The 26,157-nt window shown below is 37.9% G+C and overlaps 1 protein-coding gene across 1 annotated transcript in view; it reads right to left on the minus strand.

Moving 5' to 3' along the window:
• The window catches only part of CHD7 (chromodomain helicase DNA binding protein 7), a 147,213-nt gene that overhangs the window by 28,412 nt on the left and 92,644 nt on the right, over positions 1–26,157 (minus strand). Inside the window, exons 7-18 of the mRNA XM_049781939.1 lie at positions 25,729–25,843; positions 22,535–22,618; positions 20,876–21,013; positions 20,658–20,779; positions 20,076–20,319; positions 18,175–18,351; positions 13,498–13,641; positions 11,763–12,018; positions 4,922–5,132; positions 4,028–4,223; positions 3,561–3,728; positions 3,164–3,343 (exon numbers count right to left, since the gene is read on the minus strand). Coding sequence (XP_049637896.1) covers positions 3,164–3,343; positions 3,561–3,728; positions 4,028–4,223; positions 4,922–5,132; positions 11,763–12,018; positions 13,498–13,641; positions 18,175–18,351; positions 20,076–20,319; positions 20,658–20,779; positions 20,876–21,013; positions 22,535–22,618; positions 25,729–25,843 — 2,035 coding nt within the window. The remainder of the gene's footprint in view (positions 1–3,163; positions 3,344–3,560; positions 3,729–4,027; positions 4,224–4,921; positions 5,133–11,762; positions 12,019–13,497; positions 13,642–18,174; positions 18,352–20,075; positions 20,320–20,657; positions 20,780–20,875; positions 21,014–22,534; positions 22,619–25,728; positions 25,844–26,157) is intronic.

Raw genomic sequence — 26,157 nt, forward strand, 5'->3', positions numbered from 1 at the left:
AAGACTGGCCCTCAGGAGGCTCCCTGTCCAGGGGCTAAAGCAGATCAAGAGACAAAAGACAAGACTGTAGTAAAAGAGAGATAACAAAGGTATGTACAGGTGCAACTGATATCCAGAGAGGCCCTCACCAGGTGCAGGCAGGTCAGACTCTAGAAAGAAAGATAAGATAGAAGATTGTCAGGAGCTCACAGATGAGGAAGGTATGTGGGAATGTTCATGTCAGGGTGTCTGCAGAGGAGAGGAAAAGGCAACTGTGGTTAGAGATAAGGGTTGTCGGGGAGAAGCAGCAGCCAAAAAGTGAAACTGGCGAGGTAGGCAGAACCCAGGTCAATCAGAGCCTTGCCTATGAACAGAGTCTGGACTCTATCCTGAGTCACACTTGGCATTTTGAAACTAAAAATAGCCTCAAGCAGGGCCTGATCACATGGGAGGTCACCTGTTCGATCACGCTGTTGACTCGAGGCATGGAGTGAAGAACAAAATGGAACAAGCTACTGTGATTTAGGGAAGAAATAATAAAGATTAACCACAGCATTAGCAGAAATGGAGAAGGGAGTCCAGAAAGATTGTCTTGAAAAGTTAAAATTCACCGAGGAAGGGTTAGTGTGGAGAAGGAGAATACATACAGGAGAAGGAAGCCGGGAAAAGCTTCACTATCCAATTTTGCAGGCATCAATGGAGTTACTCAGGAGAACAATGTGCATGCATACGTGTGTGTGTCCATGTGCACAAATGCAATCACATGAAGTACATAGAGGAAAAGGTATAATTTGAGTTTGCACAATTTGAAGCATCTGTGAGGACTGAGGAAAGAAGTTGAAAAGATGTGGAAAGGTGTGAGGAAGAAGGTGTTGAGACACAGAATTTAGCAGAGGAAAGCCTGGACTGAAGCAGAAACAAATGCTTGTCCACAGTCAGTGGGCAAAGTTTGCTCCCACCTTTCCAAGGAAAACAGTTCATTCAAATGGTTCTTAGACAGAAAGATCTAAGAACTTTAACGTTCTTAGAAAAAAGGTAGGACTAGTTTTTGTGCTCTTAAGAAAGGTATTACAGGGGCCGAAGAGGTGGCGCTAGAGGTAATGTGTCTGCCTTACAAGCGGTTAGATCCCCCGGGTGTCCCATATGGTGCCCCCAAGCCAGGGGCAATTTCTGAGTGCATAGCCAGGAATAACCCATGAGTGTCAAATGGGTGTGGCCCCAAAATAAAAAAGAAAAGAAAAGAAAGATATTATACCAAAAGAAAAAATCATAAAAATGAAAATGGGAAAACTGGGCTTCAATTATATTAGATAACCTTTTATGAGTAGGTGAAAATATCTGCAAATCAAACTAATAAGCAAACCCTGATCCAGCATATAAATTTATATATTAAAAACAATGATAAAAATGTAAGTAAATGGGACTGGTGAGGTAGCTCTAGAGGTAAGGTGTCTGCCTCGCAAGCGCTAGCCAAGGAAGGACCGCGGTTCGATTCCCCAGCATCCCAAATGCAGGTAACTGAAAATTGAACAGGAAATTTAAACAGACATTTTTCAAAAGATTTTGCAAAGATGTTCAATATAATCTAAGGAAAACAGCTTAAACTTGCGGGGGATATCATGTCCTACTGATTAACTTGACTCTAATGTTAAAAAGTCAGACAAAAAGCATTGCTAAGCATGTGGAGAAATTGAGAACATGGGCAATTGGAAAGGGAAAAAGGCACACTTAAGACAGCTTAGTAATTCTTCATAGAATTCAACATGATCACACAAAACCTTGTAAACACTGTTAATAAAATTATTCATATTAACCAAATTATTCAAATTTCATCATCCAATAGTCTGTGTATAAGCAATCCTAATATCCGCTATCAGTTGATAGGTGAGGGATATCTATTATTCAGCAATAAAAAGGAAATCATTACTGATAGAAGCTACAATATAAATGAATCTACAAAACATTTAAGCTAAATGGTTTTAAAGCTAGACACAGAAGACCACATGGTGTATGATCCCATTAGTAGAAGATGTCCAGAGTAGGTAAATCTACAGGAAGAGAAAGATTTACTGTTGACAGAGATGGAGTGTAGGTGGAGAAGCACCGGTTGACAACTCATGAGTATGACAATCTTTTGAGGTGATGTGAAAGAAATCTAAAATCAGGTTGTGGTGACAGGTGTTTATGTCTGTAGATACACTAAAGCATTGAACTGCATACTTGAAAACAGTAAGTTTTTTAGTAAGCACAGACATTTCAATAAAACCATTCAAAAGAAAACTGTGCAAAGTGGCAGTGGAACACAATTTATGCAGGTGAGATCTCAGAAGGGCCTGTCAGGAAGAGAAGCATGAAACAGAGGTGATCTCCAAGGCTGGTGGGAAAAAGATGTGTGTGTGTGGGGGGGGGGGTTTATAAAAAAGTTGAAAAATAAGCAACCTTAGAGAAATAACTACATTGAGAACTATCATAACAATGTGAATGAATGAGGGAAGTAGAAAGCTTGTCTCAAGTACAGGTAGGGGTGGGGTAGGAGGAGATTTCGGACACTGGTGATGGAAATAATGCACTGGTGAAGGTGGGTGTTTTTTATATGACTGAAACCCAACTATAATTATATTTTTAATCAAGGTGTTTAAATAAAGATATTAGAAAAGAAAAAGAAGCAACTTATTTTTTGGTGGTGGTGGTGGCACCAACTAAAATTATATATACTTATATATATATGGGAGTAAAATATGTTTGCATGGACGTGAGCTATCAAAGAGGAGTTAGAAAGTTGTTGCTGGAGGGAAAAACAGATGAGACATTTTGATGATTTATTTTTACAGGCTCTGTCAGGAATTCAGATCTCAGAGGTAGAAATACTATGGAGCAAAGAATAAATGAAAAGGATTAACCTGGGAAGCTAATATGCTAATATAAGGAAAAATATATGGGGAAAGATTCACCAGGCTAGGGGGACAAAATGAGGGCAATTAGGATTGCCATCTTCAAAGAAGAAAACCCAAAATACAGAAAATTATTGTAAACAATGTTTTATGCATGAGAGGCTCCACAGGGAGTCAATTTGTTCATTGGTGACAAAAAGCAACTGTCAATGTGCATCTCCTGAGCATTTTATAAGGTCTTCACCACAAACTTCACCAATCAAAAAAACCTGCATATTCATATCAATCATTACCTTTGCAAAAGTGGAGCCTTTCCCTTCAGACTCAATGGTGATGGTGTGGGTTCTACGCAGTAGGATTTGATCGATGTCTTCCTCACAGAATTTAGACCCTTCATCTTCCTCATCCATGAGAGCACCATAGGCCCCCTTCCGTAGAAGATCCTCTATTTCTTTCTTCGAAAGCTGCTGAACCTGTGTTGGGGACATATTACTGATATTTAAAATAACCCAGAATTGAGATGTCTGTAAAGCAAACAAAGGCTTCATGTCTTTTCCTCAAAGATAACAAACCTGTGTCATAATAAAGGAATATGTGATGAAATACTCAAAAGATTAAGGCAGAAAAATATTAGCCTGAGTGATTTGATATTAGGAGAATTAGATCAAGGGTTGGACAAATGTCACTTACTCCATTTGTAGCATTTTCTCTTCCGCTCATGGATTGTAGCACGGCTTTATCCAGGCCGAGTTTCAAACTCGCTTTGTCAAACATCTCTCTTTCGTAAGAATTCCTTGTAATCAGCCTGTATATTTTCACAGATTTACTCTGTCCTATTCTATGACATCTAGCTTGAGCCTGAAAGAAAAGGGAAATAAATGGCGACCAAAAGAAAACAATACCCAATTGTTGGTTATAATAGTATATGTACCAATAAGGAAAGGTGTCGTTTGGAAGAGGGTTGAGAGAGTAAGAAATGACTTTTGTCTCATTAATAAATTTGTTACTAGTTGGTTCATTTGCCCCCATCACGGGATATTGCCCGAATGACAACATGACTTTAATTCATTGGTTCTGACTGGAAAGTCTCCATCATGCTAGAAAGATCACAACTATTTTGTTTTTAACCTATCAGGATGATTTTCTTCTACGGTTACCTGGAGATCGTTCTGGGGGTTCCAGTCAGAATCAAAGATGATGCAGGTGTCAGCAGCAGTCAGGTTGATGCCTAAACCTCCTGCTCTTGTGCACAGGAGGAAAACAAACCTATCGGAGTCAGGTTTGGAGAATCTGTCAATAGCTGCCTGCCGGAGGTTGCCTCGTACTCGACCGTCGATCCTTTCATACGGGTACCTAGAACATGTCAATGTTAACAGGAAAGTCTAACAGTGATAATAACAACAACCAGCTAACACACTCCTTACTGCCAACTTCCCCAGGAAATGACTGACTATAATCAGAGACATATATTCACAGAAGGATATTTATTACCTATCAGAAATAATTCCAGAAACTGGAGAAATAGCACAGTGGTTAAAGTAATTGCCTTGCATGTGGCCAGCCTGAATTCTATCCTTTATAATCCTCCAAGCACTATGAGTGATCTCTGAGTGCAGAGCCAGAAGTTACTCATGAGCACTGCTAGGTATGCCACCTGCCAACCCCTAAACAACAAAACATTAAAAGAAATTCTAATAATTTCGGGTTTGTTCCAGTTTCTTTGCATGGTGAATGAAATGCTCGAAGATCACATTTTCTTTTACGTTGTCTTCAGAAAACACCTAACCTTTAAAAATAGATGCCACGCCAATAGTAAAATGATCAACTTTTTCAGTTTCACCTAATCCAATGAATAGGAGTCTTAAACAAAAATCCCCCACAAAAGTAAGCAGTTTCCCTGCTGTCGTCGTCATGCCAAATTACTGACACAGATATCTATAATTTTTAAAAGAGAGGTGTGAAACTTAATCAGAAATGCCACTTGGAGGTGACCACTTGAAGCATGGAGAAAGGTCATTTCCTTTTTGTGCGTGTGGCAGAGTGGCCCTCACCGTCTCTGAATGAGGTAGTCTTCCAGTATATCCAAGCAGCGCACCATCTGGGAAAAGATAAGCACCCTGTGGCCACCAGCCTTCAGTTTTGGCAGCAGCTTGTCAATCAGCACTAGCTTGCCAGCAGCCTGGATCATCGCCTGGAGCTGAAAATCTGGAGAGTCTGCATTGTGTGTTTCTTTAAACTCTTCCAAAATTTTCTCTTCAGCACCTGCAGAGATTGGACAGCATAACGTGAATACTGGAAAAGGTTTTTTTTTTTTTATTTTTTTTTTTTATTACTAAAAACAATGAATTTCCTTTCAAAACCCGGCACAAACAGTACAAAACCAGAAGACCACCACCAGGTTGATGAAGGCGAATCCTTGTTCTCACTCTAAGTCAGGTCTCCACAGAACTGTGCCAGTACAAAAGGGATAGGAGTTTGAAGCACAGCACATGGAGGCATTTAGAGAAGGAAAAGAGAAACCCGCATATTCCAACAAACAAATGTTTGCTGTCTGTGAAAACTGAATTTCAACAACAGACTGTCAAGCCAGAAGTAGGAGAAATAAGCCAAGGGCCAGATACCTACGGAAAATTTGGAACCTAAATTGCTTAAGAAATGAAGATCTATTTACTAGCTGAATATAAACACAAACAATAAAATCTGTTCTGAAACGCAGAAACAAGGGAATAGGGTTCTAACAATAACCGTGGAAGGGCAGGCAATTGCGAATACAATTGCACAGCAGCCAACAGGTCTTGACAAAAAGCAATGCAATTCTCAGGGTAATTTTTGGAAATTTTTGTGGGCAACCTGAACACAGATTTTTCTGTCATCTCTCAACTCTTCCTTCACTTTCATTCCAATCTATAACATTTCTCTGGATACAACAGCATTACTTTTGCTTAAAGCCTTAGAAACAATCACCACCTTTAAATGGTACATGTCTATGACAATGTCATCTCCTAGCTCCATGAGGATTTCTGCTTATTCAAAGAGTTGGGTGCATGAGGAAGAAGACTCAAAGAAAGAGACTTGCTAAGGAATGAAGTCTTTTCGAGTTCCCTCCTTTAATCCTAAACACATGCTTATCCAGGGAGTAGCAGACTAAGCTTCCTTCAACTGCTTAGGTGGCTTAACTAGAATTATGCAGCATGGGTCTGGACTCCACCCTTGCATGTCTGGGGTTATTCAGGTTTTGGCTGCCTTGTGTTTGGTGTGTCTGCCTAAAGATGTGGAGACACAACCACCAATTTTTCAGAAAACACAAATATCCATCTCATGGGATCAATTTCCATCCTTCAACAATGCCAGAAACTTGAAGCTACTCTTTCCATCATGAATTTTCAACATAACACAAGGTAGAGATATAGAAGTCTTGAAAAATTTTTAAAGATTATGTTGGATATGTAGGCCACCACAGCCAGGTAGATAGAACTTCTGCAAGCAGAAGAATATGAACGGACTATCCTGTCCCCATTTGTGGACATCTGTGTAATACAGTCAGCACATGCTAATATGTCAAAACACAGATTGCTATTTATTAATCACCAAGGAATGCAAGATGAAAGATCAGGGAATGCCTTCACTGGACACTCAGACCATCAGCAATGCATATTGTTACAACTTCTTATGAAAGGAAACTGAATAAAACCATGTCATTTCTGCCAGTCTAGTCCCTCACTACCTATTCCACAAAAGTAAAAGTCCTTTTCTTTAAGTGGGAAAAGAAGCAAGGAACAAAATACATTTAAGAGCATTAGCAGGAAGGTTCTTAAACAAAAGTTCAGGAACAACAGATAAAGTTAAATAAGTTTTTCAAAATAAGACATTTAGAAATCTAGACACAGATCAGATAAAGAAGGTCCTGCTGAGAGGAGAGAAGTAATTAAAGTCTATATATTAGACCTATTTATTATTTTTGTTTTTGAGGGGCACACCCAGTTATACTCAGGGGTTACTCCTGGCTCTGTGCTCAGGAATCTCTCCTTGTAGGCTTGGGGGGACCATATAGGATGCTGGGGATTGAACTTGGGTCTGGCCCAAGTAGGCCAGAGGCAAGGCAAACACTCTATTGCTGTGCTATTGCTCCAGCCACACAGACCTTTCTAAAAATGTGCAGGCTCAGGAAACCATACAGGGTACTGGGGATTGAGCCTGGGTTGGCCATGAGCTAGGCAAAAGCCCTCCCTGCTATGCTATCTCTATGACTCTAGTGTTTTAATTTTTTAAAAGATAAAGGAATAGTTTTTTAAAATGATGGGGGGGGGAAGGGAGAAAAAAAATGACATAAACACTTAGAGAAAACACAAGCATAATACCCAATGTAGCATAGAAATTTACTCTTTTATTTTACATTTATCAAGATATGAGAAAAGTAACTATCCTAATATTTTTTTAATTAATTGCTTTATTTAAGCACTGTGGTTACAAAATTGTTCCTTTGTTGGGTTTCAGTCATTTCAGTACACCATCTTTCACTAGTGCACCCTACCCATCACCAAAGTTTCCATTTCCCTCCCATCACCCAATCCAAATAATTTTTTGTTTAAAGAATAAAAAAAATCTAAATATGTTTGCTTTTTATCTAATGAAAGCCAATTACGAATTAATCAATTCAGCTAAAGTGATAGCAAGATTACACTAAACATATTTAAAATTTCCTCTGGGTTAAGTTTGTAAATACCAAAAATGAACTGTGAATAGGCTATGAAAACACAAAAGGCTGCTTCATTGTCCATTTAAAAGTTACAGGAGTCAAAGAGAGAGCACAAGATTAGGCACCATGTGAGTGTGTGGTTCTTCCCACACACACCCACACCACTGGCAGCACCTGTATATGGTCCTAGTACCAGGGGGCAAGCAGAACACATCCTCACACCCTCATATTGAGCTGTCAGACCAACTGAATAAGTATCATCAGGCCCCCTAAACATTGTTTGGTAGGTCCCTACCCATAAAGAAATGTACTTGAAAATACTCCACATTATAACGTGAGTGTGTGATATGTCTGTGTATACATGTTCACAAAAAGCCAATGTGAAATAAGAATGTGTAGAATTCTTTTTTCTACTCACTATAAGGGAAATAGTAGTAATACTATCTAGCTATATCACCATGAATTATATTTTCTTTTTAAAGATCATCAGAAAAATAAGCTATTTTATTTCTCTCAAGTTCTTCCCATCATGTAAGATTTAGTGCTGGTGTTTTTGGTGCTCATTACTGTCTATAAACCTCCTAATCTCAACAACAACAAAAGCACTTTTTAAATTTTGTTTGTTTATTTTAGGGTCACGCCTAACAATGTTCAGGAAATACTCCTGGCTTTGCAATCAGGAATTAGTCCTGCTGGTATTTGGGGGGAGCATACAAAGTGCCAAGGACCAAATCCAGACTGGCCATGTGCAAGGCAAACACCCTCTAATTGTTGTACTATTAACTTTAGCCCCAAAATAATAGTCTTAAGTCATTCCTAAACATGAGGGAAACTTTACTAAGTTCTCAACAATTTTACTCTCACATTAGGGGACCCAATAATTTATTGTTGAAAGGATCAAGAGTCTAAAGAGATAGTACAAGGATTATGGTGCATGCCTTGCATACAGCCAGCCCCAGTTCAGTCCCCACACCAGATGGTTACCAAAGCAATGGCAGCATGTTTCTCCAAGCATCATGGAGGTAATCTCTGACATCATAAGACCTAAGAAGCATCGTGAGAATTGCCAAGAAGGGCACGTTGGCCTCTTAAGCATTGGTTTGGTGGCCCAACCCAATATAAATTTGTATTAATTTGATTACTTAGTTCTTAACTGAAATATTGGGGGCAGGTGGAATTTGGGTCACAACTGATAGTGTTGGGGGATCATATGATGCTAGGAAATGAACCCATTGCACCCATATGCTCCAGCCTTTTAAGTCACTTCCTCAAACCTTCCAGATTAACTTTTTTTTTTTTTTCTGGTTTTTGGGCTACACCCGGCGGTGCTCAGGGGTTACTCCTGGCTGTCTGCTCAGAAATAGCTCCTGCCAGGCATGGGGGACCATATGGGACACCGGGATTCGAACCAACCACCTTTGGTCCTAGATCGGCTGCTTGCAAGGCAAACGCCGCTGTGCTATCTCTCCGGGCCCCAGATTAACTTTTTTTTAGCTTAACTTTTAAACAAGAAAATGAACTAGAAATACAAAGTGAGTGCTTATTATATTCCAGATATCAAGCAAAAATACATACTAGTCCACGTAAAATATTTCCCAGATCATATAGTAGTAGAGTGGTTAAGTCCTTTGCCTTATAAACAGCCAACCTCTTGTTTGATCCCCAGAACACAGTGCCCTAAATAGCATCAGGTATTACCCCAAACAACTCCCATCATAAATTCTCAATGATACAGTGTTTCTTATCATTTTTTTTAATTTTTGCAATGTATCATTCTTCACTTACATATTATAGTAGCTGCTATTCTTTACATTTACAGAAGAACTGTGAATGAAACTTTAGTTTGAGGCTGCTTCTCTGTCATAACCAATATCAATTTCACTTTAACATCCAAAAATTCAAACTAGATTTCCTCTGAATGATCCAAAAATATGCATAGAGTTGGCATTAATACATTATACATTCTACTTCTGGTTGGATATGAGAATGGACAGTATTGGCCTTGGAAACTTTGAAACCCAGTCTCTACAGTAAATTATCTGGGCAGTAGTAAACATAAAATAAATACATAAAGATAAGGAGAGAAAAACAGCCACTGAAGATCCACTTATGAGACCCCATTGAATTGAACTGTACAGATGAACCCGAAGACCAATGAGCTAAGAAGAGATCCACAGCCATTTTTCCTAGGCCCTGCCACACCCTACTTCCATCTCCCGGTAAATGCTCAATTTATGCAATTCCAATGTTATGACACCGAGTCAAATGGATGATGCTAGGAACAGCCTCTAATACCCATGGCTGTACTCACTCTTGCAAAATGCATCCTTCTGACAGTTCATAAGAAATGTTTCAAAAAGTTCTGTGAAAGGTCCCCTGCCAACCTCTCCTCCAACCACTATTTTTTTCCAGATATGAAATGCAAAAGAGTGCATATATGAACACAAATATAGGCACATGTGTGTGTTTTACTCCTACAATCAATCACCATAAGGCCCAACTTCATCCCTCCAATTCAGAAGTGGGCTGGAGACACCACAATGACCTTACAAGCTCTTAAACACATGGTGATTAGCAGGTTGGCAGCATTAAACATGTAATTATCACATAATACTCTCAGTAAAAGACAAAGCTTTAAAAGTGCAACGTTATAGAAAGAGATGCACCGATGTTCAGGTGAGGTGGACTATCTCCCAAGACCAAACATGAGCCATGGTGTCATTTACTAGCAGGGAATCTTCAATCTTAAGGTGACTGCTTACGTTAGGAAAATGGGAAAAATTAAGAAGTCTTGAATTGCCTGTGGAACGCTTGGAATGTGATAAAGACAAAAACAGGCTGTTCTTTTTTCCAGGGAAAAAAAGAACAAAACGGCACTACTGGTCAATAATTATTCACAGACATCCTAACTTAGCCATCATCTTTTTTTCCACCCATACTAAGTGCCTGAAATAGGACTATCATCTCCAAGATGGTCCTTTTTTTTTTGTCAGTCTTTCTTTTATGTCATTTGTCAGATTGGCCAGTATAAATCATATTTTTCCTGTTTTATCAGTTCAAATACTAGCTGTGGTTTTTCATTATCTGGAGACTAAGGTGTCATTCCACAGAGGGGTCTTCAGGCTGTCTAAAGTTCACTATTCTATTATTTCTAATATATATATATTTGGGGGGGGGGTCACATGCGGCAGTGTTCAGGGGCTACTCCTGGCTCTGTACTCAGAAATTGCCCCTGGCAGGCTTGGGAGACCGAATGGGATGCCGGGGTTCTAATCACTGTCCTTCTGCATGTCAGGCAAACGTCCTACCCATGTGCTATTTCTCCAGCCCCTCTAATATATATTTTATACTTGGAACAAGTTCCCCCTTAAGTTCTTGCCTTTGCCCCTCCCTCACTCATTATGATTTGAACATAAATATCTTTTCATTAACCTCACTGCCAACATTCTTCCTAACCCTATAGGCTTCTCAAACACCATCTCTTCCTGGAGATTTTCCTCCTTTCAATTTCTGATCAACTGAAAGCTTTTATACTTGACACAATACTTACCTTTTTAGTGACTTGTGAAAGTACACATTACTGTTCCTTAATTCATATCAATTATAGAACAATACCAATTTACTTGAGAAAACATGGAAGCTTCTAACTGGTTTCATAAGTAACAGTGACAAATTATAACTGGAGTTTTATGGTTATTCCTCCCCCTCCCCCAATTTATGATTATGTCTTAATCTAAGGAAATATATGCCATAGACCTCTAAAATAAGAGAATTAAAGATTATTTTTTCCTAACAAAGGTGTGACATGCTCACAGTTGTCTTTAATAGTATTCTCTCTCTGTCTGCCCCTACAACCTGAAAATCTCAACCAGATGCAAATTTGTCCTTAACTGTTAATATCTCTGATCAATTCTAGTCATGAAATACTAATGTCTCCTTTAAGGGGTGAGACATAGATGTAGAGGAGCAGGAGAGAGATGAACTGGGGACCAGTTTCAGAGCTTGGAAGGACTAGGATTCTTCAACTTCAACTGCCAAAAAAGAAGGCATTGTAAAAAAACAGAAGCTGGTCAAACCCACAGTGAGACAACGATTCAGTCACGATCATAAACCATAAAATTTTAAGTCTGCAGGAAGAGAAAGATTTCCGGTGCTTTGACAAGCATAGAAACCAGGTTGGAAGTGGGCAGGCTTACCATTAATAAGGTATGGATGATTGCAGCATTTTCGCAATTCCATCATAGTGTTTAAAAGATTAGGTACATTAGCTTGGCCACCACCTTTGGAAAGAAATGTAAAATTCTTCTCAAGGATGGCTCTGTAATATTTCTTCTGAATGTTTGTTAGCTCAACTTCAATGATAGTTTCTTCTTTGGGGGCCAAGTTCTTTTCTACATCCTCTTTCAGGCGTCTCAACATCATTGGCTTTAGAATAGCCTGGAGTTTTTGCACCTAAAAAAGGACTTTAGGTAAATGCTGATATCATGATTTATTTGCAAAATAAAACATATCTTAATATTAGAAGTCAGGACTATCTTATCTACTTGCAGTTTACTTTCCTTTGCCAAAACTAGGATGCATATTATAAATACCAGTCTTTCAGCTTTAATAAGAGAATTGCATGAAGTTTAAATGAGTCCATGTCACATGAACTACAGCACCTGCCCAAGGGTCTTGAAAAGCTATAAATGCTTGAAAGCACAGGGAAAAGAAGAACCCAATTTATTCATTTCTCTTCCCTTCCATTTATCTTAAGTCATAGAGATGATGAAGAAAGAAAAGAGATAGTATCATGGGGCTGCTATGCTTCAGCTCTCTTTCTTTCTAGAAGTTGCAAAATAGAATGAGGAAATATAGTAAGGAGTGATTCAGTCCCTGTACCAATAAGCACTCTAGGTAATTTTTATTTAATAAAAACCAAACAAGGGGCTGAAGGCATAGCACAGCAGTAGGGCATTTGCCTTCCATGCAGCTGATCCAAGACGGATATGAGTTCGATCCCCAATGTCCCATATGATCCCCCAAACCAGGAGCAATTTCTGAGCGCATTGCCAGGAATAACCCCTGAGCGTCACCCGATTTGGCCCAAAAACCAATGAGTAAATATAAATAAAAACAAACAAAACAATTTACTTTGAACTCAATTAACAAGTTTTACATAGAAAGAGAGGTGGTATTTTAAGCATACCTCTCAGCTTATTTCAAATACCAGAGCCCCATAAAGAACGAATACTCATAATTTTAATGACTATGACAATTTTTGATTCAAAATACCTCATTTATTTATCATTAAAATACTGAGAATAATGTCTCCAAGTTAAATAACACACACACACACACACACACACACACACACACACACAAAGCAAAATGAACAAGTACTACAAAAACATTTTCCCACAAAGGACACCTGGAAAGACTATCAATGCAACCTTTGAAAAGTACAGAAATAGGTATACAAACTTGCCACAAAAAAAATTTTGGGGGGAGAGGACACGACAGACCTGTTCTCAGGGGTTACTTTTGGCTCTACATTCAAATACCATAGCAGACTTGGGAGACCATATGGGATGCTGGGGATTGAACCTGGGTTGGTCACATATAAGGCAAACATCCTATCTGCTGTGCTATCGCTCTGTTCCATGCCACAAATTTTAACAGTCCTTTATAAAGTCAGACCAAATAAAAAAAATTAACCCCACAAAAAACAGCCAAAACAAAAACAAAACAAATTAAGAAACTCTATAATAATTGGCTTGGAATGGCTATAGAAAGGAGAGTTAAAGGCCAATGTATTTAATGTACTAAGTAGGAGGCAAAAAAAAAAAGATATAATCTATTATTTTTAAACCATTCAATATGAAAGCACTGCCATTTTATAGATTAATATTTAATTATATATCAGAGATTACAAAGTAGAATGGGAAATACCTGTTCTTCTGTTTTCAGATCACCAAATTCTTGCATAAAGGTGCTTTCTGAAGGGAAGCGACTTGGTTCCAAGAAATGAAGCAAGCTAAAGAGCTCTTCCACAGTGTTCTGTAGTGGGGTCCCTGTCAGCAGCACTTTATGTTCCTACAGGAATGCAAGGAGAGCAGATTAGATTGTAACAGAAACAGCTTCTTAAAAAACCACAGCATCGTGCTGGAAATCAATGTTTTCTACTTCTCATTAATGTTAATCCACCCAACATAATGTATAGAAATTAGGCACGAAGGTACTGAGATAAGAAAATCATGGTCTCCGATTCAGACAGATACATACAAGGGCAGCTCTAGAACTGTGAAATCCCTTGAGTGTACTTGGCTGCTGTTTTTCCTTGGGATTAGTAGGTCAACAATTGAAGTGTCATGGCCTCTGTACATCCCCTACATTTCAATGCTTTTACCTCAAAGTGTGTGTGTGTGTTTCCCTAAAATCTCTAGATTCAACTGAAGTGTACATGCTCCTTTTCTTTCTCTATCCAGAGTTTCATCTCTTCATCTGCTTCCTGCATAACTCACTTTAGAGACAAAAGAAGTTCTCATACATGCAACAGCATATGAAAACCAATTTTGTTTGGAAAAATATTCAAACTAGCCAACAGGCCAATTTTGTTTTAAAGCCCACAATCTCATTAGAAACAAACAAACAAAACAAAAGACAGATGCTATTTCTAACTTTGTCTCTTCAATCCAAGTGAGGTATTATGTTAGAATAAGCTTTTCTGTTTGTAAGTTCTTTTCTTTTTTTTTTTTTTTTTTTTTTTTGGTTTTTTTTGGGCCACACCCGTTTGACGCTCAGGGGTTACTCCTGGCTATGTGCTCAGAAATCGCCCCTGGCTTGGGGGGACCATATGGGACGCCGGGGGGATCGAACCGTGGTCCTTCCTTGGCTAGCGCTTGCAAGGCAGACACCTTACCTCCAGCACCACCTACCCGGCCCCGTTCTTTTGTCACCTTTCCTTACACACTTGGAAGCCTGCCTTCCAATTTCTTTATGTCTATCATGGGAAGCTTGTTGCAGTAACCAGTCTTAACAATAGTGAATCTTGGTTTGTTTATTTGTTTGTTTGGGGGTCATACCCAGTGGCAATTAGGGTTACTGCTGGCTCTGCGCTCAGAAATTACTCCTAGCAGTCTCAGGGGACCATATAGGATGCCGGGTTGGAGACATGCAAGGCATGCCCTACTCACTATGCTATTTCTTCAAGACCTCCAGTCTTGTTAATGACAGGAATTTACTGTTTTCTACTTTCTCTACCCATTTAATGCACAGTACAGATTTTAAAAAATATCTTTTCACCAAGTGATTATTAGTAGGTTCAAAGGAATAGTCTTACTTAACTTGCAATTTGATAGGACTTGGTTGTCAAGCAGTATACATGCTCAGTAAATATTAGACGAATAATATAACTGAAGACATGTCCATTTTCTCACTATTTGTCTTCTGTCTTATCTGTTGTTGAAGCGCTTTAAAAGGGAGGGGAAGTAGTCAAACTTTGCTTCATTCCTCCTTTCTCTTGGAATAAGAGGTCTCTGACTCAGGAAGATGCATGAAACATCATCTTCAGATTCATTAATCAAGAGTATGGAGTCTTCAAAAGTATTTAAGATCCTCTAATGTGTAACTACACAGGTTAGTGATTTAGATCAGAGTCACTGACACACTCGACTTCTGAGTTAGTTTATCTAATATCACTTAAAATTACTGTCACATTCAGGAAGTTATTGCTGTGGAAGGATTATAGTGATACAAAAAGGGCTGCCTAGTTTCCTCATATCTCTTATTACCAAATTAAATCCTGAGCTTCTAACCAAATATTTTAGGAAAAATATTATTAATTTTAAATATATTTGGAAAAGAAGAGGTCTTTTTTATGCTGATTACTTTTCAAGGGCTGTTTTTTTTTTTAAATCACATTTCCTAGATGATTACACATAAAAACTTCTACAAAGTTTCCATGAGAAATGGAATACAGTTTCCCTTTGAAAATGGGTAAGTACTAAATAAGATACAATAAAATATACACAGTATCAGAAAATATCAAGTCCTAAAAAGTATACTTTTTATTATTTTTGCTCTTAACAACACTTTTGCTTTAACAACACTGTTATTCTTTCAACTCTGATGGAGTCATTTCATGTCAACCCACTGGCTTGTCAGACCTTCTGACAATGAAAGTGAGAAAATACAATTAAGGAGGAATAGTAGTACCACCTCCAGGCATCTCTTCCTTGTCAATGCAGGACAAAGAGCTGACTCTGCTTCCCAGAACTCTCGGGAAGACAGTGCAGACCCAGTATCTTGCTCAACTATCATCTTCACAACAATGCCTTTGAGACATGGAGCTGATAAGAAGACTCTGAGAATACAGATAATCTCAAGTATACCTCATTATGATTTAGTCTAGTGCAAGTGACAATAGGTCCCTACTCATAATTAGATGCAATTATTACCTGAAATTCTCACTATAATTTACTTAAAAAATAAGAAGTGCTATGGGGCTGGAGAGATAGCACAGTGGTAGGGCATACAGACAGATGGTGGTTCAAATTCCGGCATCCCATATGGTCCCCCTGAGCCTGCCAGGGGTGATTCTGAGAGCAGAGCCAGGAGTGGCCCCTGAGTGTTGCCGGGCGTGACCCAAAACCAACCAAGCAAACAAACAAAAAGTCCTCAAGACCTTTTTTTTTTTGGTTTTTGATTATTTGGATTTTGGGTCACATGGCGGTGCTCAGGAATTACTCCTGACTCTGCACTCATAAGTTGCTCCTGGCATGCTCGGGGTACCATATTGGATGCTGGGATTCGAACCGGGGTCCTTCCTGTGTTGGCCGTGTGCAAGGCAAACACCTCACCGCTGTGCTATCACTCCGGCCCTAAGAACTCTTTTATTAAAGTAAGAATTAAAATACCAGGAAATAAGTTGTTCAGAAATGGACAAATACAATGTTATATTCTAATTCTATGACTATTTGAAAAAGGCTAGAGATTATTGCAATAGAAGGAGAAGAGTATCAGAATAACAGATTACAATCAATTACTACTCAACACCAAAAAATCCTTTGAAGTCGCCAGTTACAAATAAATTGTCTGATTGAGTTTAATTTTTTACACGCCAAAGAAAGAGTATTTTGTGTAAAAACTCTACTCTCTGGGAGGAAATAAACTGAGTGGAAAATTTATTATTTCCAATAGAGGACTATTTACAAACCATCAAGGGCCAAAGAGATAATAAAAGAGTAAGGCATGCATGCATGCAGCTGTGGTGAGCACAACTCTGATTTGAATCCCTGCCATCATCTATGGTCCCTCAGAAAAAAACCCTTGACCAGTACTTGGTGTGGCCACCCCAGCTGTCAGAAGTTCTATTATGTGGGTAACTGTAAAGACAGCTTCTTAGTCAGAATACAGGTATTTCATAGGCATCAGTGTTTAGCTACAAATAAAGGTTCACTTCATTGTAATGCTAAACTGTCATCAAGAGAATCAAATACAACCACTATACCTATCTCATTTGCATATGTTTAACCATATTCTGGAGACCACAGATAAGAGAGCAAATGAATGCTAACAGGGTCCTAACCCAGGGGTGCGTTCGTGTGTGTGTGTGTGTGTGTGTGTGTGTGTGTGTGTGTGTGTGTGTGTATGTGTTGATCTTTTCACTATCAACCCAATCCTTCTAAAATATTTTCTCTGAAAAATCATCTAGAAATGTCTAATTAGGAAAACAGAATTACTTAGAACCCTGGCCTAAAATGGCATCCAAATCTAATGGAGCCAGTTATTAACTTATGTCTTGGAAGATCAACCCATCTAAGAAACTGAATTTATTTATTTATTTTTTTTGGGGGGCCACACCCGTTTGACGCTCAAGGGTTACTCCTGGCTATGTGCTCAGAAATTGCCCCTGGCTTGGGGGGACCATATGGGACGCCGGGGGATCGAACCGCGGTCCTTCCTTGGCTAGCACTTGCAAGGCAGACACCTTACCTCCAGCGCCACCTACCCGGCCCCGAAACTGAATTTATTTATTGTTTGAGGGCCACACCCTACAATGCTCAGGGCTTATTCCTGGCTTTACACTCAGGGATCACTCCCGGTGAAACACAGGAGGCCTTATGGGGTGCCAGAGATTGAACCCAGATTAGCAGTATGTAAAGCAAGCACTGTATCTGTTGTACTATTGCTTGAGGCCCAGAACCTGAATTTACAAATCCTGTGGGCATCAGTCTGACAGAACCTATGAGCCCTAGAAGTTAAGTGCATTATGATCACGGAGCAGAGCGTGCCCAACGATTTATGAAGTGATAGTATTTGTAAGTGAAAGGGGAAAGCAAACTTATTGCAGTGAAAACACCATGACTAACCTACTCTGCTGTGATCTAACTACCAATACAGGCTATCAGTGGAGGAATCAGAAAGATAACAAAGCAAAAATAGTTTTGCAGATGAAAACTCGGGGAGGGGGGTAATATCTGACAGGCTTTGCAAACATCCTTTATAGGAATCAGTCCTAACAGTCCTGATTGTTACTTTACAAGTAACAATTCCTACTAGTGGCAATATCAAGTCAGTAAAACAATTTTATTTGAGTTCAGTGCAACCACGGTTACCACCACTGACCAAGTCCATCATCTTGAGTCCCTCCAGCAGCTTGCAGTTCCTGTTCTTCAGCCTGTGGGCCTCATCAATGACCACACAGCGCCATGGGATGTTCCGCAGCTCAGGACAATCAGTCAAGATCATCTCAAATGTAGTGATGATGGCATGAAACTTATAGGACCCCTTTATCACTCGGCCCTATGGGAATAACTCTGTATTATTATTACTTGCAGTAAAAAAAAATCATATCAGTAACTTTGAGGAGGAATAGGTCACATAAGAGAGACATTTTTAGCCCCCCTTTTTGTGTCTAAAAGGTACTTTATGGAATTTTAAACTATTATGGCATAACTGCTTAAAAACTCTCCTTCTGTAAAAGCAGCTATCAATTTGTACGTAAGAATCCAATTTCCTGGGACTGGAGATATAGCATGGAGGTAGAGCGTTTGCCATGCATGCTGAAGGATGGTGGTTCGAATCCTGGCATCCCATATGGTCCCCTGAGCCAGCCAGGAGCAATTTCTGAGCGTAGAGCCAGGAGGAATCCCTGAGCACTACCAGGTGTGACCCAAAAACAAAAAAAGAAAAAAAAAAAGAATCCAATTTCCTTACAAGCCACACATAGTAAAGTATCACACATTAGATGGCCACTGTAGTTATGTACTACATATTTGTTGTGATGGTAAAAGAACATAGTATCATTGAGCTACTTTTAAGAAACTTTTTTTTACTTTTGAAACTTGTTACTTTCAAAATGCTAAAATAAAAAAGCATTTTTTTCATATGGACATCTAATGTTTTCTAAACTGAAAATTTAAATGAATTTAAATATATTCTTTTCTCAATTATGCTCAGATTTTGCACTTAAAAAATTTGACAATTGGTTTACTACCAGTTGTAGAAATTCTGTTTATTACTCGTGGCTTACAACTATTTTACACATACTCGTCTTTCTTTTCTATTATGTTATTTATAATGTTCACTGTGCATTTCATGGAACAAAATCATTGAGGTAACTAGAACAAGTTAAAAAAACACATCATCGGGGCCAGAGATATAACATGGAGGTAAGGCATTTGCCTCTCATGCAGGTCAGTGGTTCAAATCCCGGCATCCCATATGGTCCCGAGCCTGCCAGGAGTGATTTCTGAGCATAGAGCCAGGAGTAACCCCTGAGCACTGCCGGGTGTGACCCAAAAACCAAAACTAAAACCAAACAAACAAAAAAACATCATAGTTGCTTGTTCTTCAAGCCTGTATTCTCTTTGAATACATATATTGCTCACTTTTCTTTATGATTTTCTGATTGTTTACTTCCACTCTGGAGAAGTCTGTGTTCTCTCTTGAACATACACTTCTCTCTTGTTCTCTCCTCACACCTCTCTAAGTAAGTTTCAATTAAAACTATCTTGCTCACTAAAAAACAAACAAACAAACAAAAAAACAAATAAAATACATAGTAATTGCTTCTTAGGACCAAAGTATAAATTCTCCCATTTAGCTTTATTTCACTCAATGTGCTCTTCAAAATTACGTTCCTAATACTTTCTCTTCTATTAAGACTGGAACAAAATATTCTTTCTATATATAGTATCTGTTAACTTTTCAAGTTGAGCTTTCTCTCAGGCTTATTAAATAAAACCCTTAGCAGTATGGATTGACTTTCAGCGGTCACTGAAGGTACATTTTTTTTTTCATTCATTCTAATAATCCAGGAAAACCAAAGTTATGAGAAAAGAGTTTCAATCAATAACATGTGAACCTGTAATGCAAAAAAAAAAAAAAAGTATTTGGTAAGAAATCTAAGGCAAATTTCTCACTTGTAAAATCTTGACCTCTTCTTCCAGCCACTGAAATTATTTAAATTTCTATCCCCTGAAGCTGCACATAATACACAAAGAAAATCACTTGTGATGTTTTACCTGGGGATCTTTGAAGTACATTTCATACAACTGAATGGTCCGACGACTAGCTTGACTCCCATGATACACAACCACGTTCAACTCTGTCCAGGTACGGAACTCCCTTTCCCAGTTGGGGATTGTGGACAATGGGGCAATGACTAAAAAAGGGCCATGGATTCCTTTCAAATATATCTCATAGAGAAATGTAATGGACTGGATAGTTTTTCCCAAACCCATTTCATCTGCTAAAATGCAGTTTCGCCTTTGGGAAGGAAATAAAACAAGGAAAGTTTCATGAGTATACATGATAGAATCTGCTTCCTTTTCACATAATATATGCTTATATGCTCATATCTGCATAGCCTATATTCAATAAAATATATTTCAAACAAAGTTTTCAAGTAAAAATCATTCCTGCTTTAATTATGTCAATTTGCATTACTTCTTTTTGAGTAAGAAAATCTTAAGCATACTTCCGATACTTGATGTTTTTCAATTTTTATCAAGAGTTAAAATGTTGTTATATTTAACTAGTATTTTAATAACTACAAGGAGAAACAAGTTACATAGGTTTAAATGGAAAAAAAAAAGTCAACATACATGTTGTACCAATTGAAAAGTAGCCAGTTCACTCCCTCCAACTGGTATTCCCTGAGTTTGTTATTGTTTTTATACTCCCTGGAACTCTCTGATTTCTTCCAATCATCAGCAGGAGGCCGCTCCTGTTTCAAATATAGCATATCCCATTAGTGGTTTCTCAAAGACCACATCACCATGCTATTTTCAAATTAAACCCACTACCACTAGCCAATTCTTACCACACGTTCTGCTTCCGGCTCCCTGGACATAAGTTTCTCAAACTCCTCTATCTTTGCTTGATCTATGTCCTGCCTTAACTCCCAAGTGCTGTCTTCATAAGGCAGTGAGCACCACTTCACCAGATAGTGAGTTACAGGCTGGCGAGGTTAAAATAAAACAGATGTGAATTCATTTGACAAAATTATACACACACACACACACACACACACACACATATATACATACATATAAAAAACAGTACTTTATTTCATGTATCAACACGTACAATACTAGCTGTTGTAAATTTGAGTTATTAAATGTTTTAAAATTGGTATAGTCCACAGAAGTTCCTAGTTATAAAGACTGCAGGTCTGTTTACTACAAATAGAATCAAGTATTATGGGCACTTGCCTTGCATGCAACTGATCAAAATTGGATCCCTGGCACACCCAGTAGTGTCCCCATGGCCCCCACCCCTTGATTTCCCCAAGCTTACTACAATCAAGTGTGGCACAAAAACTGAACAGCAAACAAGAATTAGGGCTGGGCATGTAACTCAGAGAACATACGCTTTGCATTGTGATGGCCTAGATTCAATTTCAAACACAAACCTTTGTTTATGCATATATTTCCCTTATAGGATTGAGTTATCTAACAGCAGATATAATTAAAATCTAAATTCTTAGTGGAATTGATTAACTTTGTTTATTAGTGAATAACATAAAATATTTCTTTTTTTGCACTCCCAGATTTAGCATCTCATGTTCTACATTGTTCTATACTCCTAGAGGTTGCAAAGAACATATACACGTTCTTTATATGTGTTAGGGCAGTAAGAGTAAAGATAAGCCTAATAACTTCCTGAACCTTATCTATCGGCAATGACAGGCCAATTCACCCTGGGTGTCTTTTTTTTTTTTTTTTTTTTTTTTTGTGGTTTTTGGGTCACACCCGGCAGTGCTCAGGGGTTACTCCTGGCTCCATGCTCAGAAATTGCTCCTGGCAGGCACGGGGGACCATATGGGATGCCGGGATTCGAACCGATGACCTTCTGCATGAAAGGCAAACGCCTTACCTCCATGCTATCTCTCCGGCCCCAACCCTGGGTGTCTTTATATAAGTTAAGTTTTCCATACAAAGTATTTGAATCTTGTCTAGTGAGAGCCCACAGTAAAAACCCCATTTTTCCTAAATTACATGCCATGAAATTTCAATAACCTATTTTTTAGCACATTTCTAGTTTAACCTATACTGAACATATATTTTTATTTAGATAGCAGAGCAAAATGTTTTAATGTCACAAGCAAATCATTCGTTATTCCTTAGTTTCAAAGATTCAAACTCAAGTATATTCTAGAGACAAAAGAAAGACTATTGATCTAAATTACCCAAAGAATTGTTTTACCCTCTAGCTTTCTAAAGTACAAACACTTCCTCTTAACACGAATATAAACATTATCTTGCTTTCTCCTTCACTTTACTAATAAAGTCAACCTGTTTATCATTCTTTTTAAGAAACTAGTTATAGAAATATATGCATAGAAGATGATTCTGTTCATTTAGATAAAATATGGCACAATTTCCGGCTATAACCAGGATGAGTCCTAAGATGCGTCATCATTCTAAATAAGTTCACAGAAGCTACCCAAGTCAATGCCCCCTAACATAAATAATCTTACCTCTCCCCGATCGTCTGTGCTACGGGCAAAGTCCATTATCCGATCAACCTCCACATAATCTGGATTAAAAAGCTCATCTTCAATCTGCAGCAAAAGAAAAAAATAAAAGTTTTAATGTCTGTTTAATTCCTGAGAGCAAACATTATTTCCCTTACCACCAAGCAATACTATTTTGGGTCAGAGAAATATAAAATTTATATTTAGTAAATTCTATTATATTAATTGAAATGCTACAATTTAGCAAAATCATTCCCCATGAGTAAGTCAGACTTCTCAGACTTTGTTAACTGGGTCTTTTAATTACTGTGTGAAACCTCTTTACTGTGAGAGAATGTTTAAGAATATTTTAAATGAAGTGTGAAATTACAATTCACTAATGAGCAATCCAAAAGGCTTATAGCATGCAATGCATTTAGCATTCTTAAAACTACAGCCTGCAATAAGGAATTAAAACCAGGCACAGTAAATGCTATTGGAATCTCATAACTACTGAAGTTCTTTGATGCCTTAGAGCATCATCAACAAACTGTTATTAGAAAGCTAAAAACATTGAAACCAGTGAGTTTCATATTTTTGCGTGAATAGACTTTATGATTTTGGTGATCTCTGGCAATCAATATCAACACCTCATTTAAATAGAGTCCTCTTGTTAATCTAAGTGCTCTAATGATTTATTTGTACTCAACATAAAATGTTTAGTTAAAAGTATCAAGTATAGTGAGGCTTAAATCAAGTCAACATGTTAACAATATTTGAAAAGTAATGCTGCTTGCTTATTAAATCTAGTTCAAAAAAAAAGGAATAAATTTGGTTCAAAGATACAAGCTATGCCATAATTTTAGGGAGTTTTTTCCTAACTGTATAGGGGGCTTCCCAAATGTGCTCAGGTGGTATAGCAGGTGTCTTCCAAAGATTGTCAGCTAACCAGGACAGTGGTTCAATGAGATGGACCAAGGTGCGATGCTCAGCCCTTGCAGTGCCACTAACTATCCATTATATGACATAAGGTATATGTTCCACAAGATGAATCCGTAAAATAACTAACAAATGCTTCTCAAAAACATATCGGATGTCACTTAGATGCCTTCTCCTCTGATTTGTAGGTTGAGAAGGTAAGTTGTCAGGTCACAGCTAACTCAGAATAACTTTATTGGGGTTACTACACCTATCAAAAATGCCTGATTTAAATGTTCTGAATTGTGACTTATGAAACAAAAACCAGAAATATAAGAAAGAGCATGTATTCAATGCCTCACACTTTTATATAGTCGATTACTATGGCAAAAGTGATCGAAAAGTTCTATTAAAGTGTTAGTATACTAATGTGATAGCTTTGTCCAAAGTTTCTAGAGTTTAACACATAATATGTTATTCATATACAACATAATGTTAATATTTTCTTAAAGTAGGTCTGATGGTAGAAGCTATCTTCAAGACCATTCATTCTTCATCAACTTTCACTGCTGAACTGAAAGCCTTAGCTACAATACTATTCTTTGAGTGAGTAATGTAGGTATCAATATATAACAATACAATAAAGATCGAATGAAAAAGTCCCAAAGTAGCAAAACCAGATTATCTTAAGCCACGATCAGCTATGGGACATAAAAATAGGTGTATGGATATTTATAAAGAGAAGGCAGAAAAAGCCAATCTTTACTGCTAAACTCCAGATCACCCTTTCAGATGCAAGTCTATGTAATTCTATTCAGGACAAAATTTAAAGATTTTTCAGCTGCCAACGTACCCACAAGATAATGAATTTCTATTTTTGTATGCTGGTTAATTATATATTCAAGAGTCAAGTGATATAACTAGAGCTAGGTACAAGTTCCTGGATAGATTCTGAATCCAGGAAACAGAGACTAAATAAACTTCCCAGGTGAAACCAGAGTATAAGGATGAGAAGGCTGTGGAAAGCTTGAGGAGCTGACCAGACATTCTTCCCTTTTTCCTAACACAGATCCAGAGAAAAAGTGAGCAGAGCAAATGCTGTCTTTTAATTTTTTAAGGAAGCTAAAATTTCAGCGAGTCCAATGCCACATAACTATTTAAACTCAGTTTAATAAGGACATGAGAAAGAAAATAATATTTCAGTGTTTTCTTACAAACAGATCTTTCAATGGAAGAATTATCCAAGGTTCTTCAAGGGGAAAAGAGTGAGTTACATTTGAGAACCTCACTACAGATTGGAAAGATGCTTATTCATACTTGGAGTATCAATGATGCTGATATGTAGGCATTATCTACACCTGTAATATCTTGTCTAATATATGGCTTACAATCTGCCTCTTGGAAACACGGAAATCAGATTCCAAAAGAACCTAGATTTGACACCTGGAAGTGTAAGACTCTTATGACATAAAATTATTGAACATTTCTTTGGCCCAACTCCAAAAACCAGGTGGGGGAAGAGTGTCAACAGGGTTATTTTATATCCCATTTCAGATTTCTTTAGTTTTACATCCTGGTAAAGAGGAAAATAAAAAAATAATCCAAATTTTCAGTGGGGAGAATTCTCTCTCATTTGTTTGAGATGTGAACTGGGGACCAAAAGAAGTCACATTAATAAGGAGCTTGGAAAGATAATTTTTAAGATATGTATAATTGTGTTAAGGTGAACTTGTCAAATCTGAAAAACGCAGGTTTTCTTTTTTGCCTTTGGTCTCATTGTAATTAAGAGTTTAAGACAAAGGGGGACAGGCAAAGATATTACACCAATCTGGACACTGCAGCACATCAACTGTGAGAATGAATTTGGTAATCTCTCTGTGTGCAGGTGCTGATTTGAACAAAAGAAATCTGCTACTTATCATCCCAATAGAAGTTAAACCTTCATAAAACTCAGAACTTGTACTTACTACCACTGCTACAGAGTATTTCACCTGATATATTGCAAAAATATACTGATTTTTTTCATTGTCTACTAACTGTATTTTCACTACCATATTTTAATCAGACCATCTTACTTCACACAGTATCAAAAAGACTAGTATCTTCTAAACTAAGCAACAGGAAGAACGAGAAATTTCCTGTTTACAAATTTGTATAGTAATAGCTAGTTACCAATATGCAAGTAATAGCACCAAATGAAGCGAATTAGTTTTACCTAACAATATACTGCATTAAAATTCAAAATTCGGAACATGTCATTAGAGTAAGTACTGGAAGAAAGTAAACCAGGTATTTCATACCTCTGAAAGGAATTTGTTCTGGCCCTGCTTTGCCTTAAATCGTTTAATCTTTTGCTGAATTCTTTTATCTTTTTCCAGATCTTCTATAGATGCCCATTGACAATGAAGATAAGAGCTAAAAATGACAAAAGAAGATACTTGAAGAACATAGAAATTAATCCATTATCATATCTTGTTATTCATAAAATCCAACAAAACAGATTAATTAATATCACCTGTTAATTACTTATAGGCTGCTGAGTAATAGACAATATAATTGCTGTTTGAAAATAAGAAAAGAGGGCCGCAGTGATAGCACAGTTGGTAGGATCACAGTTGATCAGCCTTGCACGTGGCTAACCTGGGTTCGGCCCCTGGCACCCCACATGGTCCCTTGAGCTTCCCAGGAGTGATTTCTGAGTGCAGAGCCAGGAGTAACCCCTGAGTGCT

Source organism: Suncus etruscus, chromosome 10 (assembly GCF_024139225.1).
Source record: "Suncus etruscus isolate mSunEtr1 chromosome 10, mSunEtr1.pri.cur, whole genome shotgun sequence".
Lineage (NCBI taxonomy): Eukaryota > Metazoa > Chordata > Mammalia > Eulipotyphla > Soricidae > Suncus > Suncus etruscus.